Source organism: Amphiura filiformis, chromosome 7, assembly GCF_039555335.1.
Source record: "Amphiura filiformis chromosome 7, Afil_fr2py, whole genome shotgun sequence".
Lineage (NCBI taxonomy): Eukaryota > Metazoa > Echinodermata > Ophiuroidea > Amphilepidida > Amphiuridae > Amphiura > Amphiura filiformis.
The window spans coordinates 21,423,103-21,444,795 of NC_092634.1; the positions used below are offsets into that span (position 1 = coordinate 21,423,103).

At 36.2% G+C, this 21,693-nt stretch overlaps 1 protein-coding gene across 1 annotated transcript; it reads left to right on the top strand.

Annotated features, from left to right (window-relative positions):
- Positions 1 to 1,694: 1,694 nt before the first annotated feature.
- On the top strand, positions 1,695 to 20,754 carry LOC140156871 (lysosomal aspartic protease-like). The gene is made up of 10 exons (XM_072179870.1): positions 1,695 to 1,862; positions 5,131 to 5,221; positions 9,404 to 9,554; positions 10,772 to 10,895; positions 12,484 to 12,602; positions 13,163 to 13,362; positions 14,344 to 14,466; positions 15,368 to 15,512; positions 16,547 to 16,645; positions 17,452 to 20,754. Exons 2-10 carry the CDS (start codon positions 5,154 to 5,156, stop codon positions 17,611 to 17,613), a joined length of 1,191 nt encoding a protein of 396 aa, XP_072035971.1. The 5' UTR covers positions 1,695 to 1,862; positions 5,131 to 5,153; the 3' UTR covers positions 17,614 to 20,754.
- The last annotated feature ends 939 nt before the right edge of the window (positions 20,755 to 21,693 follow it).

Genomic DNA, 21,693 nt, shown 5'->3' on the forward strand with positions numbered 1-21,693 from the left:
GGAGAATTTTAAGCTTCATGAAGATTTTTTAATCAGTGATGTCATCACTTCCTCCCTCTCATTGGAACTGCTAATTCTAAGAACAATCTGTACATTTCATGTCTTCAACTCATTGTGTAAATAAAATGTACATAAAGAAAAAAAAATCAACAAATCAGAAAACATGTATTTTTATACCTATGAATGTCTATCAAATAAATATTTACCTGAATGATTTATTTAAATTAAATAAAGTAAAATTATATTACTGATTATGTTGTGTGTTTTCAATCATGTTTTGTTTATAGAAAAATGAAATATATAAAAGAGAATAAATATAATTTTGAAATGAAAGATATAGATATTTGTCGCTGCATACATTTCTGTGTTTGTTCCTGATGACCTTATCAGCTCAGCTTCAAAAATACTTGAAACTGATTTTCTTTTTAGAAGAAAAAATGATGAAAAGGACCCTATGCGAGCCCTTGACAAAAATAACCTAACTTTACTTTCACTGTTGGACTCCCATTTTCTTCGGAAGGGGGGGGGGGGGCCGTAAATATGTCTGTGACTGCTTATGAACCGCTACAAGGACTGAAAGCTTTTTATCATCTCGGTTAAAACTTTGTGACCCGTCCCCCTCCCACACCGACTCAAATATTCCACTTAGGAATTAAGGTGTGTATGCATGCATGTGTAACTTACACGCAGGGTCTTACTAGAAATTGAGGGTTGCCCGTCATTTCAATAAAATTGCCTGTCCTAATTTGACCTTTATAAAAACATTTACCAGACATCTATAGCCCATTGGGAGTTTGGAGTTCAAATATGTGCTGATATGGCCTTGTGCTACAAATTGGGTGTACTAAAAAGGGCAATTAGCTTCTCAAAACATACAATTTATAATAAGGCATCTGTCAAAGGCATTAATTTTGCCCGTCCCAGGAGCAAACTGGCCTTCTAAAATGCCGGCCAGACGGGTAGCTAGCTAAGACCCTTGTGTGTAAGTATGCATGCTGAAGTTTTGATTGTAAGAAAATTTTGATAGTCACAAGCCCTTCATAATTTTATACCCCCCCATTTTTGGTATAACAATTTTTGGTCTCTCTATTTTGGTGTAAAAATGACCCCCATATTTGATGACCCCCTCTCCAAAGAAATTAATGACCTGCCCCAAGGCCAAGTAAAATAAACATGTAGGCCTATATCATCCCCACCCTCACCAATTCGTGGAGATTTTCAAATATTTTTGGGAATAATTTTCTCCTTTGCTCCCTTTTGTTTCTAGAATTGTGTATAAATGAAGTTTTTGGTTATCATTTATAAACACATTACAAACAGTTTCTTCAAGTTAGGGCCTATAGGGGTAGGGTTTAACAAAAAATATTTGGGGCCTCCCCAATTTTATGTGCTAACAAAGACTTTGTAATTTGCAATTTTACACAGAAACGAATAGTAAAACAAACAAATTGTCTTCATCATAGACGAAAAAATATTCCTTCCTTCTTTTTTCATTTGGATGGGAAGTTGTGTGAAAATTATTGCCACAAAAATATTTTTGATTGGCGCATGCTGTACCCGGGCTGTCTGTACGCCGGCGCATCTGATTAATGGGTTAGTCTTTTACGCTTGCTGGAATTGATGCGTTTATAAAAATCAAGTGTACAAAGAGACTAGGCCAACGTCACGTGCATTTTCATCAGTCATCACAAGCAAAATCAAGGTTGTTCGAATTGCATAATAAATAGCGACCAGAATCCTTGATTGCATTGCGACAATAAATTATTTTCTTTATTTCACATAAGTATTACAGTTGTTGGACAGAGAACAAGGTAACTGTCTCTTTCTCAAAAAGAACTTGTGGTCGTAAAGCTGGTTTTCAGGTAAGTTTTTAAGTAAGCTTAAAAATTAAAATTTTCATCAGCCTTTCCTGTCATGTTTTGTCATGAATATTTGTGACCGTTCACGGCGAATGAGCCGTAAATTCCTCCCCCGGTCAATTTTGTTTTATTTAATGTTTAACAAATATGCATCATAAGCTTTAAAATGGTTTATCATTTGACTTCAAACGATACCCAGAAGCGGGGTTATAGTTTGTTAAACTTTGCTCCTTCAAGCGACATTGAATCGACATTCGTACACATTTTACGCTGTAACTCAGAATACAATTTAGGGAATTTACGGCTCATTCGTGCTGTACGGTCACATTTGTACAATTTTTTAATATTATAAATAAAATTATATAAATAATATAGGCCTAATTGTAATACTAATGTTTCATTGTTTACAACAGGGTTTGGGGGATCATTAATAATACAAATTTACAATCCCATGCATGTGAAAGTATGTGTTTTGAGGCGTGTGATTGGGATCGCATTGTTCGAGCATATTCTCTAACACGTAAATGCTTTAGCATTTACTGTTAGAGATGGCTACTATGTCATCCTTGTGCATAGTCCGGTTCATAAAATTGTACCGGAACGTAAACATGCTTCATAGTTCACAAACACACTTCATAAGCGTGTCATTTAAGCTTTATTCTATTTCATGTATTACGCCGTACCTTTTTACATTTTCGATACTTACGATCCTAAAAATTGGAAGCAAATATAAGCTGATTTTTACTGACTGCACAGCCGACGAAAAGATGGCAGAAATTTAACCTTAACCTGTAGGGGCATTTGACGCAGGTAAATATTCATGAATAATGACTGGGAGGTCATAGGCTAACAGATTCTATAGATGAGAGTATCTTTATGTGAGCTTACTTGACGTGACCTGACCTTAGATTGCTGCCCTCAGTCAGGCGGCGGATGACATGCATGATAGAGAGAGACGGCAAAACTGCTAAGCCGTATGCACATGCACACTTTCCACACAAGTGTGATGAATTTCGCAGCTGCCGTGATCACTGATACGCGCCATTCAATTTGCACACTGAGTGATCGGAGCCTAACCAACACGGCGAATTACGTCAGAGCATGGAAGAAAGAGATGAGAAGGAACCACAACGACTTCGATCGGCCAAGTTTTAATCCGCTTATCTATTGACGCATGAAAAGAAAAGCTATCAATGGTACTTACTTTCATGTATGATCCATTTACGCGATCGATGCTTGGCAAAATCATTACTGGAAAAAATTTATAACAAACCCATCCACGAACAAACAAACGCTACCCAGAAGTAAGATTATGGAATTTCACTGATGCTCTGAACATGTATAGTAGCTTTGTTTTGGGATCTACAGTCAAACTGTTTTCTTGATCGTGTTGTGTAGAAAATGTCCTATAAAACATCGAAAAGGTAATCAAAATCGGCCGTTTTTTTGCTGAGTTTCATCTTTAGCAAATAAGGTAAGATTTTGGTGACTTTTTCGATGAAAAATAGATGTAAAATGTTCTTAAAAATGCACAATGTTCGGTTGAGTCCGTACATAAAACCTGTTTAATTTAATAGTTTATATGTGTATAATCGTAACTAGCTAACTCGTTTCAGTGCCAAAGACTGCCAACTCTGAGAAAAAAGTCATCAAAGTTCGGAAAAATTGGGCAAAATGGAAGAAAAAGATGTAGGCCATCAATGACCGATGATCACGTCATCAAAGAAAATCCTATAGGGTGCTTGCACGGAAGGTCATTAGTTCAAATCATCCTTCACACACGCTCCAGAAGACATGCAAATACATGGAATACAATACCAATCACCTATTTAACGAGGGTATTGATCAAAGTAAATCCTCATGAATAACAATGTCAACTAAATGTCGGTAAAGGGAGTGGACAAAGTGAATGCGTTCGTTGTGGTTCCTTCTTATCTCTTTCTTCCATGGTCAGAGTGACTCTCATCCAGTAATAATCAAATTTTACAGTATTTAATTAATTTGAAGGTTATTTTTGTAGGGTTCATTATCGAACCCCAACGGTTTCAGCTTGTATTAATTAACATAGGCCTACTTGTTTGTGATATTTTAAGCGTTTTTAAATTTCAAAATAATCCCATTCAATTACACGGCTGACAAAGCAAATTTACTGAATTTAGAGATTGCACGGCGTTCACCACCTGCATCTCTCTGACCTTTTAAGCTGGTTTCATACTACCCTGCCGCTTGCCACTGAGTGGCGTGGCGCGCGCATTGCAGACAAACGGACACAATAAAGGCTTGCCATTGGTTGAAAGCGCCCTGCCGCAGCGGCAAGCGTGCAGGAAAGTATGCTGGAGGCTTTACTTGAATTACTTCCTGACAAAATGGTGACGCTAGCCGATCGCCGGAAAATATTAGAGCAATTTCTCCAGAAAGAGTAATGAAATATTTACCTAAATGCACCTGAAATGACACATAGGACTGAGAATTACGTCAACAACTCGCATAGTAACAAATTGGTAGGTAAAGCTACGTACAATGAGGTATTTAGGGGGTATTTCAGAATTGCCTATTGTTATTACAATGACATTACGTAACGGTAAGCTTACGTAATTTGTTTACCGACCGATATTCCGGGCAAAGGAACACTAGCCACGAATGCGAGGGCATCCGTGAGCAAATTCGTGGCTAGTGTTTCTCGAGCAAGGATCGCATGGCTTGGGCTTCGCATCTTGGCTTGGCACGCTTTGAAAATGATCATGAGGAGTAATATTATTAATTAATTATACTTCTGAAAATTATTTTTATTAATTTTTTTATTCATTAATTTCATTTTTTTTAAAGTTACATTGATGTTTTTAATTCAAGTGCCAAGCAATGTTTAATAGTGTTACTCGAGATGTCTAGCCACGAATTTGCTCACCGATATAGTTTTGCATTCGAGTCCATTGCTATTATACAAAGTAGAAATCGATGAAGCATGACACTGTAAATCAATGGAAGCTTGGAAGGAAACGCAGCCAATCACGACAGGCGATTGAATTTTTAAAAATGTTAAAATTGACCCAGTTTTTAAAAACGGGTCATCATACACAGTTCTTGGGCGCGCATTTACGCCAGTTGTGCGTTGCGTCAATGTACGCAGTTGAGGAGCGTTTATGTGTATTTTCGCGGGGGCGTGTAAAGACGCTCGCGTCCATGTACTTATTTTGTGAACATTTCCGATGGCTCCTGAAAATGTGTATTGACCAGCTTTAACAAGCCTTTCTTTTTCCTTTACATATTCCAGTTAGGTTTATAAACCAGACCAAGATGAATGTACTTCAGATTGTACTTACACTGCTTCTAGCAGCAGTGTGTGTAGCAGCTGCTTTAGAAAGGTAAATATCAATTATCTCTTTGATATTGAATGAATACTATAGGCACCGGAGTTTCGCGCGATTTAAAACGGCAACATGCGCAGCCGGTTTTTTATAAAGCGCGAAAATTCAAGTCAAAAAGCGCGAAAATGCGTTTTCCAGTATTTACCCTGCTGCTAGTCAACCACTCAACCAGGAACACCAAAAACCATTGCAAAAACAATGCTAGTATAAGCTTCCAAATTAGACTTCTATTTCTTACCTTTTTTTCTCTGCTGAAAAACATCACAAAGCAGATAATTATCACTTGTTATTTCCCTCTTCGTGTTCTGAATAAAATATTTGAGCCTTTGCTACACTGGAAATTATAACCCCCCTCCGTGTATATAATTTTATTCTGAAAACTTTTTAATACCAGCAAGACGTGGGAAATCTCTAGCATGCCCGTACATCAAGAGTGGGAAACCCTCCTCATATGACGTGACGGGTTTCCCACTCTTATCCCTGAGCCAAGAAAGAGTAAAACTGACGGAAACAAATTGTTTTTATTCTTTTAATTTTATGTATAACAAACACAAACTCGTTTATGCAACTCAACGTACATGCATGTTATAGAAACGTTTTTCATCAAGTCATATATTCCTTGAAAAGTCAGGCTTATTATGTTGTAAAAAGGTTATTAAATTAATTATTTTTTCATCGATGTTTGCATGAAAACTATTTATTATCAGTTTGTGTTTGTTTATTGGTGAATTTACATTGAAAAGTAGTGTGTTTGGCAAAATTCTCAAAATTCACGATGGACCACCAAAATCGCGATGGACCCCCAAAATCGTGCTTTTTGCGCGATCGCGCGAAACTCCGGTGTCTAGAATTAGGGATGACCAATGAACCATCAACTTGATTAGAACACTCCCATAGACATGCAGGGAGCTCAACTGTGCACTGCTTGCACATACATTTCTAAATTGATCTCATTCTTTTATTTTTCAATATTTTTCTGTAAAATTTGGGGAAGTTACTGCCAATTATATTTTGTAACTATCTTGCAAATTACAGCAACATAACTTATTTTGTTTTTCAGTAAGTGCGAGTCAAAATTGGTCCATCGCCACAGTGCGCTTAATTGCCAGTGGCTGAGTTTAGCACTGCTCAAGAATGGCACAAAATATTCAAATCAGTAAGATCAGGTGAAAAACGTGGCCTACTGAGCTGTAATGTAACAGAGTTGCCAGTAATACCTCTATCATACCCTCTGTAAAAAGGTTAAAAAATTGAACAAGTAGATCTCGAGTTACAAATTAAATCACCAGCTTCCCTTTGGAATTTTTATATTCCTTTCAAATCATGTTAAGAAGACACCTTTCTGAACATAAATGTGAAGTTTCGTGCTCATTCGATGTATTGTTCACCTGATCTTAACCCTAAACGTTTTCTTATATTTAGGCCTATAACATCTACAACTTGCTGCTGGCTATACCTTGTTTAGGACTTTCAAAAGAAGTACCTGAATGTGCAACCATAACTGTTTCAAAATAGCCCGCGATAGTCATGCAGGTAACTCCGAGGTCAAGCATTGAATTGGTTTGAACAAAGATACTCATATTGTATTGAGTGCTACTTTGGTTTGAATGAGGAATACTACAGGAATACACATGAGCATGATGAGGATAATCTCTATTGTTGTGAATGAGTCAATGACCTTCAAAACTTAAGATTTTGTTTACATACACCTACTAATTGGTCATATTAAACCCAATAACATTGAAATTCTTGGTTGTGAAAAAAACTTCACCTACTTAGTGCAATTTTGATTTTGTGCCATATCGGCTATCTTGGATGATTTTTGGCAAATGTCCTCTAAATGCATGATTTCAATGCCTTGGTTTGAAAAAATAAGTTATGCCAGTGACTAGTTAAGTGCCATTTCATAAGAAACCCTTTGATACTTTCACAATATGCTTGTTTCATGTTTGCAAATATGTTAAAATAAAGAAATATATAAAGGTAAATATATGCTTATGCCAATTTTGCTCCCGACTGCTATTTTTGGACCTTGTCATTTTATTTCGTTCCAATGACCGGTCAGAATGGGAAACTTTGATAATTCATAATTCGAAAAGTTTTTGACCGATTTTGACCATTTAACCACCAAAATACTTCTGTTGATTAGTTCTACTCAGCAAACAATCTTTTGTAGCAATAGGGTCAACATGAAATTTTGATGGTTATCCCTACTAGAATACTATAATGATTTTGCAGAATTCCTTTTACAAATTAAGCATACTGCTAACCGTCCAGCGCATTATTATTTTCCACAAGATCCTATGCACATACTTGACGTCGCCCGCGTATATGGCTCAAAATATGCTAAGGTGTCATATTATAGCCATATATTTTGACATCTTTTTTAAAAATAATAATTATAGAAATGGAATATTTGCTAGTTTAGTGGCAAGTTTAGGTAGTAAAGACATAGCATACACAATTTTTAAGTAAAATCCTTTCACTCTAAATAATAAAAAAAAATAAAAAATAGCTGTAAAATGCCTATTTTTACACTTTTATTTGTAACATGCCAAGAGACGCCTTTTTTTCAACAGCTTTTAATTTTTTTTAGGGATCCTTATAGAAATTCATGTGACCTGTTTCCCAAAATGGTGCAGTAAACCAATCAAAAAAACAGAAAGAGGCATTATGAATTATAAGTTAACAGATCAAAAAAGGATTTAAAAGTTTGCCTTGCGTATGTTACTATTGTCTGTCAAACTTTTGATTGATTTTGAAGTCCCTCAGTTTTTTATAAACAAAGACTTGAAGCATAAACTAAAGGGTAAATCTATTGTAAATAACTTCATTTCTCCATATTATAATCAATTTGTAAGTGGCTGCCATCTTTTTGAACATATAACAATTTAAAATTTTTTCTTGAAATGTCTGTCAAATAGTAACATACGCAAGACGGTGCTGTAATTCCTGCTAAACTAGGGTGATACAGCTAATTATGCTACATGACATAGCATTTAGCTCCACCTAGCTTTGTGGCACTATCACTTTGTGAGGAGAAGCTTTTTTGATGACACAATCCATTGTTAAGTGTTGTCTGTCAAACATTTGTACGCAAGTAACATACGCTAGATTTTTATGTGTCTGTCAAAAGTAACATACGCAATACATTTAAAAAAATTAAAAATCACTTGATGTTCACATTATGATGATAGTTTAGAGTTTGTAAAAGTGTTTTAAAACATGTGATTTATAAACTGCATGTGATCTTTATTCAATTTCCCATCTTGAACTACTGTTTTTGCCAAATTATTATTCTGTATGTTACATTTGACAGACATCTTGCGTATGTTATGGCTTGACAGACACACATATTTTATTTATAACAATTTATCCTCCTTATTGTAATATTTGGACACATTTTTTTCCACAATCAGTTGCTGTAGGTCCTACACCTAAATAACCACAAAATACCTTATGTAATACTTTATAAATTTTTATTTGATTGCAGAAAATCATCAAAATTGTGTCTGTCAAATATAACGTACGCAAGGGCTAGAAAATTAAATTTGTGAAGTAAATGGTCTATAACTTATCTTTCTTTTAGTGTATTATGAACGATATATGTGCATACTATAATTTAAACCTGGTTGGAGACCAAAAGAAAAGAGCTGGAAAAATAATTGTGTGTTACACTTTTATGACACCTTAGCTTATTTTGAGCCATATACGGGATGGTTAGCTCATTTAAGGAACCTTGTAACAGATTATAATTGAACAAATTGACAAAACTTATACAAAATTTCACAAACTCAACTTTGAGTAGGAAATAGAATAAGGATATGAAACATACAAACAAAGGTAAGAAAATATGGAGAAAGTAATACTCCCCCGTCTGGCTGGATGTGTGTGACAAAATCGATAAAAAAAGTATTGATGCAGGAATGGTGTAAAATGTGAAAGAAAATAATACAATTTAAATGTGTGAAGCAGATAAGCCTAGAATAACCACACACACCAAATAATGCAAACAAATTCTTTGTATCTGTTGTATACCAGACATTTTTATGATTCTTCTATAAATTCATATTCTCTTTATTTGTCATTGAATTTTATGAAATCTGTATCAGAACAGGTTATAACTTGAAAGTGTAACATTATCATACTACTTCCGTGTTTTAATTCTACACTATGCAGAATCCAGCTTAATCATTCTCAAAGTGAACGTCGTCGATTGAGGCAGTTAGGAAAGACAGTTGTGTCCAAACCAAAACCTTTCTACCACAAATTTAACCGACCTCTTGGTGTTAATGGGCCTGTGCCGGAGCCACTGGAGAACTACTTGGATGTAAGTAGAAGTTCAGATGAAAATGTTGTTCCTTTGTGTTATGCAGTGACAGGAAGTGATGCATGCGATGCGGGACTTGGGGAGGGCGGCAATGGGCATTTTGACCAGAGCAGGGCTGCAGGCTTTGACTTCTGCCATGGTGGGCATTGGGCAACCAGTGGGCCATGTACCTTTCTGATTAAATTTTACCTCTGGTTCGGCTTGCTATAGTAATTCTCCACAAATCGTGCACACCTTCTGTGATTTCAAGGGGGTCAGTTTTTGGCCATGTTAAACCCACATATAATTTACATGACTTTCCCATGCAATATACAGTACTTCGGCAGATAGTAAAGTTTTCTACTTGGACTTGCACATAGACTATGCCATAGTCGAATTTTATTAAAATATGTTATTATTAGTCATGATGAACCTATTTCGTTGAACTCAAAATTATACTGATGTTTATCAAAATTAAAGTATTCAATAGTAAAATGGTCATAAAGAGTTAAAAATATCAGACGGATTAGTGACAATAAAAGTAATTGAATGCAACACTATCTTGCATAATTATAACAGCTCACTGTAATACTGAACAATTATGATTTTGGAATCTACCAGTTTATTGATAGCGAACCCCGAAATTTCGACTATGAACTTTGAATTGTAAGCAGAACTTTACCCCTGGACTTTGCTCTCTAAAACACACTGTCAAGCATACTTGTTTATCAGTCCATTAACCACAAATGCACGCTAGATGTTTGATGAGAGATTCACTTTCAGCGTCTACACAAAAGCGCCCGCAATGGTAATGGCGCGGGCCCAGACGATTGAAACCATAGCGAGGTATGGGCGACCAATCACAAGGCAGATCCATTTAAAGATGCATTACATCATGCCCAATTTTAGTTAGGCCAGAAATTGGCCTAACTCTCCATAGAGTCCCGTGTTAAAAATCTTAACCACAAGGCAATGTCAGTAGTCCACTTGGGACGCTAACAAACAGAGGGAGTAGGGTGACTGATCAGATGTGAAAATCTATCAATTGTGCACACATTAATTAAATCAGAGTTTTAAGCTTAAATACAATATCCAGAGTATGCACAATGGGCAAGTGGACTACGGGGTAGTCTAACTTGCACACTAAAGAAATGTTATGCATGGTTTTAATTTGCAAGGGTAAGGTATTAAGATGTCTCCTTTATTGTGCATCATCTTTCAATCCTTAATATTTACAGGCTGAATACTATGGGGAAATTGCTATTGGAACACCACCACAGAAATTCCTTGTAGTCTTTGACACAGGATCATCCAACTTGTGGATTCCCTCATCTAAGTGCCCATCCAGTGACAAAGCATGTGGTAAGAGGTTGATCAATAGTATTCATTTTCTAGCATAATATTTTCTATGAAATTTATAGTTTTAAAGTAGACCTAATCATAAAATTGAATGGTTGCATCATTTAGTATCATTTTCAGTAACTCATTGTATTAGATGTGCATTGTAATTCATCATCACATGAGACGGTTTCTATTATTAATAGGAAATAATATTAATATGACAGTATTGCCCCACAGCAGCTGATAGGTGTATCCCATCATGCTCTGCGGTACCATAGTAGAACTGCACATGCCATAGAAAGTGTACACAAAATCCCTCACTTCAACTTTCAATTACTCGCTTATATCAGAGGAGCTTAAACTTTTGTTTTAAAAAATATGATCTCTAAAGTATTGTAAAACTATCCATAGCTCTCAATATCTAAGCGGCTCTTGCTTTAATAAGTTTTGTATGTATTTGCTATGGAGCAAGCAGATAGACTGCAATGCATGATGGGATACTCCCTTCTGCTGCTGTGGTATTGCCCAACAAAACATCATTGTTTTCTTTGTGACTGCTGGCATAGTCAATGGCCCTTGACTCCTGTGTACTGAAATTCCAAATTTTATCCCAGCAAGGACACTTTTCAATCTTGGTGTGATTGTGGCTTTGACTAGCCTTTGATTCCTGTCATTGAAATCATATTTATTATTCGTATGATACTGACATTCTCACAGATAAAGTTGCTTATGCTTTTGTGCTTGTCTGTTGTAAAGATGTGGTAACTACTATTTTTGCAACAATTTGGATTTGAAAAAAAGAAATGAGTTCATAAAAAATTAGAATGCATTATCTGAAGTTAGAATTAGTACACATGTTTGGGCTTGATTGCATAGTACAAAAAACACCATAGAAACGCATGTTTTTGGCCCTTATTTCCAAAAATTTGCCAAATATTAAAATTTGACTTTCATTGCCAGTTAGAACTAACTGAAGGATTAGGATTTAGCTATGTTTCATTTGGCAAAACAGTAAAAAAAAAATTTAATCCCAAGAAATAAGTGCTCTATTTTTCTGGAATAGGGAGTAGGATACCAAATAGCAGCACCATGGTCAAATTGATTTATATTATCACTGATTATAATCTGTAAATATTTACTATCTATTTATTTACTATCTATTTATCTATTCTTTTCATGATAACATTTCCTATAATATAGAACAAAGTTTTTGTACTGGTTTGTTTGTTTGTTTGTTTGTTTGACAGCTTATTTGATCTCTGCAAAATGCAACCTTATGATTGTTGCAGGAATCACATCTCGAAAGATCATTACAATATCCTTGATTGAACTCTTGTGGGTCATTGTGATTTTGCTGCTATCAACAGTAATTTACAATCCAGTGTTTACTTGTTCACTCAAGAGGCCATATATGTTGCGATTTTGATCCAATGAAAATTAGATTTGGTGCACAAGAATTCTGTATTACAATTGATCACTTTTGAAAATTTTTGAGCCAAAATTGACAAATTTGAGAAAAAAATCTTCATTTGGCACACCCAGTTTTCTGAGTGAATAAAACTGCATAGTCTAGGTGAAACTTAATTTTTTTGTGCATTATGATTTGCAGAGACACACAACAGGTATGACAGTAGTAAGTCCAGCACCTACCATGAAAATGGTAAACCTATTGAGATCCAGTATGGATCTGGAAGTATGGCGGGATTCCTGAGTGATGATGTCGTTGATGTGAGTATAAACTAGGGTGCAATGATTCACGCTGGCAAAAAAGCAACATGGAGATTTGCACACAAAAAACGTCAGCATTTCACCAAAAACATTTCGCAGATTAGATCAGGGTGAGGCCGACTCATTGCAGTGGCTGGAGGATTTTCAGTCGACCAGCCTTGGTAGAATTTGTTTTGGCTTGTAGCATTGTCCCTCACCCCCGTATTCTTTGAGCCCTGCTTCATGGGCAAAAATCTGCTGTACTAATCTGCATTCCCCATTTCTAAGTTATATTTGATTAATTTTCATAAATTGAAAATGACCCAAACGATACAAAGTGCTGTGGCTGATTAGGAATTATTGTCTTGGCATAATTGCTTTAATGGTCACAATTTTTTTCATGGAATGGCAAGAATGGAATATTTGTGGAAAAACTGAAAAAAATCCTAGGGACATTGAAAATGTTGTTGAAGGCTAATTTCAGACTTGTTCAGGAGGGAGTATTCCTAATCAAGACTTCAAAGTACACATTTAATTTGTAACATATTTTGGTTGAATTTTGTTTCTTTTTTGGACACCAGGTGATGAGCATCAAAGTTAAAAACCAAACCTTTGCTGAAGCCACCCAAGAACCAGGCGAGACATTTGTACAGGCCAAGTTTGACGGTATTTTGGGTATGGGGTATGCTACCATTGCACAGGACCAAGTCACTCCTGTGTTTGATAACATGGTCAAGCAAGATTTGGTGGATAAACCTGTGTTCTCATTCTATCTTGATAGGTAAGTGATTATGCAAGGATGAACAAATTGTTTAGGCCTATCCTTTCCAATCCAGAAATATCCTTGGAATGAGCTTGATTGGATTTAAAATTGAAGCTTCTGAGTAAGTGGATGCTGATTGCCTAGCCAGTGGAATTACTTATTTATCAGTAAATCAGATGGGGAGATGGGAAAATATGACAGACAGATCCAGAAATTACCCCCCCCCCCAAAAAAAGAACTGAAAGACAACGAGTGTAATCGGAAGTCTCCACTAGTTCCATCCCCATTTAATCAGAGCCTGATGAGTTTATGGCAAAATAATTCATATAATAATTTTCTATACACTTTCCCTCGCAGAGTTGATACCAAATTTGATATCAAAAGTTTAATCATCGTGAGCGCAGGAACCGTTGTTTGGAAATTCGTGCAATTTTAAAAATGACATAGGGAATTGTATCACGTAGCAGAGCTAGCGTGAGTGCCAAGAATTACGTCGCCTGAATAGGCCGGCAGGTTAAAGGTTTATCTATGCATGGCAAAATGCAAATCAAATACCACGCTCTTTCAATTGTGCGCAGGCAAGTGTACAACGATTCCTGTACGGGTTGCTTTAGGCCACATAATAAGCTGATACCATGCATTGGATTTTGCGTGGTCAATTCGTAATTTGTCATTTTTGAAATTGCACAAATTTCCTAACAACGGCTCCTCTGCTCATAATGATTAAACTTTTGATATCAAATTTGGTATCAACCTTTAAAGGAAAGTGTACAGAAAATTATTATATCAATTATTTTGCCATACACTTATCGGACTCTGATTAAATGGGGATGGAACTAGTGGAGACTTTTTATTTTTGCTGTGTTTATATTAGAACTAGGGGTCTGAAGAATTACCAGAGAAGCTCAAACAAGAATATCCACCACTGCACATGTGTATCCCATCAGCAAATGAGGGCCACATATATTTTGACCTAACATATCTTTGTCTTTGTAACAGAAATGCTAATGATTCATCAGGTGGAGAGTTAATCCTTGGTGGCTCCGATCCCAAATACTACACTGGCAACTTCACATACGTACCTGTCACCAGGCAAGGATACTGGCAATTCAGTGTAGATGGGTAAGTCACAGGGCAAGGACACTGTGCCTTTGTTGTACTGATTATCCAAGTCATAAGAGTTTATTCAGCAAATATATAAACAGTGATTTACTAAAGATATTACGAAGACTTAAGGGCAAGGCATGTGAGCTTGACATGAAGCTTGACAAGGCCATGACCCCTCTACAGAGATATGATTAGCTAAAGTGCAATAATTTTAAAAACATTTACCCAAATTGTTTTTCACAAAGGAGTGAGAAAGCTCCCAAATGAAATGGAATTTTATGACGAATGTCAGAATTGATGAAATCTGACGACTCTAGCGATGCCTCTAATTAGACAAGTCGGACGTAAATAAATGCAACTTTTTTCATAAAAGGTATCCGAAACTCTAACATTGTTATGAGCATTACAAAATCATACCAGCATTTTCATAGCTTGTTTTAAAAATGATATCTTTGAAACCCTACTGCATAAAGACAAATTAGAAAGGAATAATAATTATTGTCAATCCTATCCATTGCACACCTTGAGTCAGAGTGGACATCCTAGAAGTTTGGATATCACTATGTAATAAACCAACAACTCACCTTTTCGATATAGCCCATAAGCCTTTACATATTTACCGCTGATGATGTATTATCGATGCACACATCTGTAATACAGTAAGGATGTGCGCATCAATAATATGTCATCAGGGGTAAATACCCAAAGGCTTATGGGATTTACTGAAAAGGGAAGTGAAATGGCGGCCATGTTGGATCTCTTGGTATTTAAGAATAACAATTGAATCATGTGATATATTGTTCTCTGGAATCCTTCTTGATGGACAGTGTTTTGATTATATAGTATTGCATAGGGTCTGTAGGAATATATAGCATTTGGTGAGATATTTCTGATTTGTTGCCTTCACATTTAACAGAATGATGCTGAAAGAAGACAAAAGTTCTTTCTGTTCTGGTGGATGCCAAGCCATAGCTGACACCGGTACCTCCCTCATCACTGGACCAGCTGAAGAAGTTAAAAAACTGAACAAGAAATTGGGAGCCATGGAAGTTCAAGGAGAGGTAGGTTAATGAAAATTTGTGACTGGTTATATCAAAAGGATGCTTTTTGTCACCAACATGCATATTCTTCCATCGATGCAATAGTGTTGTCTTGAGAGTAATTCCATGTTTAATTTAGCATAGGCAGATTCGAATAAGTGCGTTTACGCATTTGCATTGCCAGCATATGGACAAATCGCTCCTCTATGCCTGTGTATACGCCCGCTTGATTAAGTTAGTGTGTGCGATACTAATCTGCCACTGAAAAATTGAGAAAAGACAGACTACAGTCCAACCTCTTTTATCCGGCCATGATGGGACCAAGCATTTCCCGGATAAGTGAAAAATCTGGATAAGTGAATTACAGGTAAATCTGCATTGACTTTCCCAAATACTAAAATTGGGACAACAAAAGATTGTTTCAACATGGGGTAATAACACTAAAAGATGGCATTTGAGTGATACAGCACAGACATGTCATTCTAAGCATTCAGAGCATGTAATTAAGGAGTCAAATGATCAAAAACATGTTTTCCTGTGAAGAGGTCCGGATAACAAGAGGTTTGACTGTATACCCAAAATATTTTAATATATTCATAAATCTTGTAATAAATTATGGAAAGGGATTATAAGCTTGTATTTTAGCATCTGGTGTGTCAGTACACCTGTTGGGTGGGCTGGTAGATGCTGCTTGATGCATACCTGCAGTCAGCACAACTAATAAGGTAGCAGTTCATAAATCATGACCTTAACAGCCAATGTGAAGGTTTGTTTTGAGAATCAAGGTGGTCATTATGACCACAAGGATGTTTTCTTTAATTTGAGATATCAGGTGATGGCAAATAATGCAGAAATAACCAAGTTATGAAACTAAACATGTCAGAGTCCATTCTCTCTAGGTGTAGTCGCTTTGATTGAGCACAACACAGTTACAAATTCTATCTGATCATGAATTGATCTGATTGGGAAATGTCCAAATGATATTGATACTAGTAATTATGATAATTTGTATTTATGTTTTTGTTTGTTCATTTCTTATTTTTGCATCCATCCAGTACTTCTTTGACTGCAACAGACTAGGTAGTCTACCCGACATAAGTTTCATTGTTGGTGGTAAAACATTCACCTTGAAGGACAAGGACTATGTAGTTGTGGTAAGTGTGGGAAATCAGATGATAAGGGCATTGTTAAGACCGGTATCTGTCACCTCAGAGGATAAGTGCATTGTTAAGACCGGTATCTGTCACCTCAGAGGATAAGTGCATTGTTAAGACCGGTATCTGTCACCTCAGAGGATAAGTGCATTGTTAAGACCGGTATCTGTCACCTCAGAGGATAAGTGCATTGTTAAGACCGGTATCTGTCACCTCAGAGGATAAGTGCATTGTTAAGACCGGTATCTGTCACCTCAGAGGATAAGTGCATTGTCATAGATAGAAACATACTGTTTACTTTTTTTTCCACTGTTTTTAATATGAAAAAAAAAAATCGGAATTTCTCTATAGTGGGTAAATTTTTAGAAAATGGAAAACAACAGTTAACATTTACAAAATGGAGAAGTTCAGTCTTTAGGCCCAAGGTGACTTTATTGTGTCATGCCACGGTTTCTACCACAGAAGAATCGCACAGGCTTTCATAGATATAGATGGGGATTTGTGACCCTTCATGAGCGCAGAGCAAAGCTTTGACCTGCTTTAATGTGTAATTAGCCAATCAGATATCAGTTTGTTGTAACGATTGTAGGGCGATTCAATTAGCCAATCGGGAGTGTATAATATTGTACGTTCTTAATGATAGGGCTTAAAGATGGGGCTATGTTATCAATTTCTCCATAAAATTGCACCTGTCCATTGAGTGTTGCTCATTTTGCGGGGCTATTGGGAAAGAAAAGTGCTGTACTAATCTGCAGTCTACTGTTGCTCCTACATTTCATTATATAACAATGCCTTTTCTTTTACAGGATGAATTTCAGGGACAACAAGTGTGCATTAGTGGCTTCATGGGTCTAGACATCCCTCCACCAGCAGGACCACTATGGATTCTAGGAGATGTATTCCTTGGTCGATTCTACACTGAATTTGACATGGGTAACAACAGGCTAGGATTTGCCACATCCAAGTAGAGGGATTAAATTTCAATTGAATACCCGAGTGGAAGAAGGACCCAACTCCATTTTGTTTCTACTTGTGTAATTAATAGATAATTACCAAATTTCTGTAGCTATTTATAACACATCTGCTTACGGAACTGGAACTTGCAGTATATTAGTGGAAGAAGGGCCCAACTCCAGCTCGTATTAAGACCTGTACCATTGCCATGGAAACATCATATATAATTCGAATGTATGTAATATTGCATGTTCATGTATTAAAGGTCCCCTGAAGATGAAAACATTCTGCCTATTAAACTTTTCCAAATATTAAGTTTTTCTCAAAAACTATTTTGATGGAGTTGGGCCCTTCTTCCACTCAGGTATTCAATTGTTTGTACTTATTTATGGAATAAGCAGTGCATTGATCTGTATGCAATAATTTGATGAGACAACATGTAGTAGGTACACCATTTTTCATCCTGATGTGGCAGTGACTTCAGTGTGCATTTCATTAGGTGTATCTTCAAGTAGCTAGCGGACGCTCAAAGCACTGGCGTATGCACACACATGCTTAAAGGGGCTGCTTAGATGTGCTCGCAAAACAGCTGCCTCAACACGTTGACGTCACTGCCACGTCATGGTGAAAAATATTATAGTACCGAAAATTCATTTTGATAATATTTTGAATTTCTGATTATGCAAATTCTTTGTATCTCAGGAACAATGAGTCTCAACTCAAGTCAGTAAGTTGCCCTGGGGTACATCCATTCTCTTTTGATAGAATGATATTAATAATATATAAAAATTGTATCCGCTGGAAATAATGTTTTTATGCCTCCACCGGAGGAATTATGTTTCCTGGTTGTCCGTCCATCTGTCCGTCCGAGCTTGTGAGTGCAATTTCTCGGAACTGGTAAGGCGTATAGTGATGCAATTTGGTGGAGGGGTGGCAATTGGGGGTGAGACAAAGAATGTGAAGGTCATTTTGGGGTCAAGTGAAATTGCACCGGTTAAAATGATGGGCGCCAAGGTGGAGGCATTGCGGCCGACACTTTGCGTTGAGAACCGCGCAGGTCGAGAACCGCGAAATTCTAGTTTACTCATGTACTTGTTTGTATGTGGTCACAATTTGAAATGAAGGTTAAGCAGCATTTACACAAGATTCCACCAAGAATGTGCTAATGACATGGGCATTGGGTGCCCATAGACAGGCACTGTGAACCTTTGTTTCAGGTTCTTGCAATGAGTAAAAATTGTATTTAACTTATTTCCAAATAATTCAACTCTGGTGGCATTTATGTACCACTGCCAAAATAATGCAATATGCATGATTTTGCATAATTTAAATGGGCTACATGTAGTGAGCCAAATACCAAAGAATTGAATGTCACTATGCTTAGCCTCCTTCATAGTGCTCTATAGGAAATCTGCTTTCTATAGTTCTGTGCATTGACAAATACTTAGATCAAATAAACTTAACATTACTTAAGATAGAAATGAAAGTGTAATTAGTTATGTTTAAATTATTGAAACAATATGTAGTGCAAAAGAAGTACGGTAATCTGTATATATCTGGCTTGAATGACTACCACTATTACCTATTTAATAACAGATATCTGATGATGTGCAAGAGTAAAATTGTTTGGACTTTTGTGTTTTTTTATAACGAATATGTATGATTATGATTATTTAGGCCATGTGAATTGCAGACCTGCCAACTTTCCCTCAATTTGTGGGACTGTCCTTCATTTGGGGTTTTCCAAAGTGAAAAAAGAGGGGCAGTTCTGCTTTCTGAAAATGTCAGCGATGGCAAATTTAAATGTAAGAACAGCAGTAAATGATGCAAATTTCACTTTAAAATTTTGCTATAGCATTCTCCTTAGTCTATTGTGATAAATTTGGACCTGCAAAACCTTCCCTGAGTTCTGAAAGGATTGCACACCTCAAGTCTTTGAATTAGTCGATACCTGGTTTGTGTACATGTACAAGGTTTTGGCCTCAATGTCCCTCTTTCTGACTTTGGTAGGTTGGCAGGTCTGGAATTGGCTAAAACAATTAGGAAGTTATACAACACAACATGTGATTTCAATAATCTGACAGGGTCATTTGTACAATGTACTTTCTTATTAGGTAGTCTTGGTTTGTTGCTCTTTTGTCACCTTTGCAAACTATCTGGCAACATGCTTAAAATAACAATTGCTGATTGTGTATCAAATTTCTATGATGTAGATATTTTAAAGGATCTCATTTGGCCTAATTGAAACCGGGAACTTGTCTCATAAGCTCTCTTAGCTAGTAATCATGCTGTCAACAATTTTTGAATGCATGATTCATATTATAATATTTGCTGAGGATGCACTGAAACTTTTTTAAATTCTGTGTTAAGATACCCTGCAAAAATCAAGACTTTAGGTGCCGTAGTTTTGTCAAAATCCGAGATTTTGAATAAACCATCTTAATAAGACTCGTTTATTATTACGATGTATATTAGTTGAACACAAAATATTAGTTCAACACAAATGCGATGTTCATAACACAGTATGTACACTGCCTGTGGGACGGTTGTACACACACATCAAATCCTTGATTTTCCCTACCCAGATACTTTGCTTAGGCGACAAAGGAACCACACACTCTCTGACTTATAAGTATTTTGTATCACTATTTTTCACACATTTTATGTTGTAAACATGAATGTGTGTGTCTTCCTTAAAATTATGTGTAGATTTATCAACTTGTCACATGTCCATATGCAATAATATGGCAAGGGTTTGGTACATTATGCGACTCCATTTTATCTCTAAAAGAGAACCCTACCTCAACTGGAAATGTGCAAATGATTAAAAACAAAAACAAATCTTGTTTCGTGAGTTTCAGAGATTTATTATTTAACAAAATTACTGATGTACCCATCATTAAAAATAGGTAGAAAATATTGTATGTTTCATTCAGTGAAACTGTATTTACAATGTAAAGTGCTTCAAGCATGTTTTCCACTTTTATCATTCAATGATATCTTTAACAATAACACCATCTTTGTACTTATCTAGTATTAAGTATTGAACCCAATTAATTGGACTTTGTCTGCCAAAAATATGCTTATTTGAAAATGTGTTAACATTTTGCATGTCTGTCTGTTTTGTTGAAAAATTAAAAGTAGATTTTCCTAAAGTTGTGTACCTTGTGTAATTTGTTCAAGTACTCTATTTAATGAGTGATTAGTTTCAGCCAATATGGTAGACTGCTTTATGTTGCGTTGGGATTTTTTTAAATGTGCTACCTTATCGGTCAACCCAGGGGGTCAACCCAATCACTTGTTGGTCGGTGACCGAGTATAGACCACTTGACATGTGACGTCATTGCCCGGCAGTATGCGCGAGAATTATGGCAATTTCCATTGTTCTGAGCCCTGCGGTGTGCGTATGCATCGTAGTTTGCTCAGGGCACTTGCATTTTAAATCGCCCAGCACAAGAAAGCCATTGAACAGTGTGGAGGTTCGTTCAAGCATAACGATAGACCAGTCCCTTGCCTTTGTTGATATACAATGTCAAGTGGTCTATAGCCTACTACCATGACACAGTGCTATCTACTGAAGATTGCTTGCTAATGAAATAATGCTTTTTACTGCAAATGGCATATTGTTAATGAAACATACCATCTACTAATTTATTTTATCCAAAGAACATGAAAAAAATCCCAGCAAATAAAGATAAAAAACCAAGATGGAAAAAGAAAGAAATCAAGAAATGTGAAACTAATCTAATTCGAAGAAAGAAGTAAAGAATAAAGATAACTGAAAGTGAGAAAGAAAAGACACATGAGGAAGTGAAAGGGAGAATAAATAAATTTACAATGAAAGACAAAGAATGGAAAAATGAAAGAGGTGTGAGAAAGGAAAAGAAATGAATTGATGCGAAAGTTGCATTGATCAAAATGGTATCGTATCATTTTTCCCTTCAGAGAAAGATGTACATCAAGGCTATCCACTTTCTGCACTATTGTTTATATTATCTATTGAAATTTTGGCCTGTAAAATGAGATAAGAAATTGAATAAAACTTCCTATCCTTGGAAAAGTTTTAGTAGTAATAAATGAAATGAGGTAAAGGT

Coding starts and splice junctions, on each gene's coding strand:
- LOC140156871 (XM_072179870.1), top strand. CDS start 5,154: ATGAATGTACTTCAGATTGTACTTACACTGCTTCTAGCAGCAGTGTGT. Junction 12,603..13,162: donor TGAGTGATGATGTCGTTGAT/GTGAGTATAAAC, acceptor TTTGGACACCAG/GTGATGAGCATCAAAGTTAA. Junction 15,513..16,546: donor CCATGGAAGTTCAAGGAGAG/GTAGGTTAATGA, acceptor GCATCCATCCAG/TACTTCTTTGACTGCAACAG.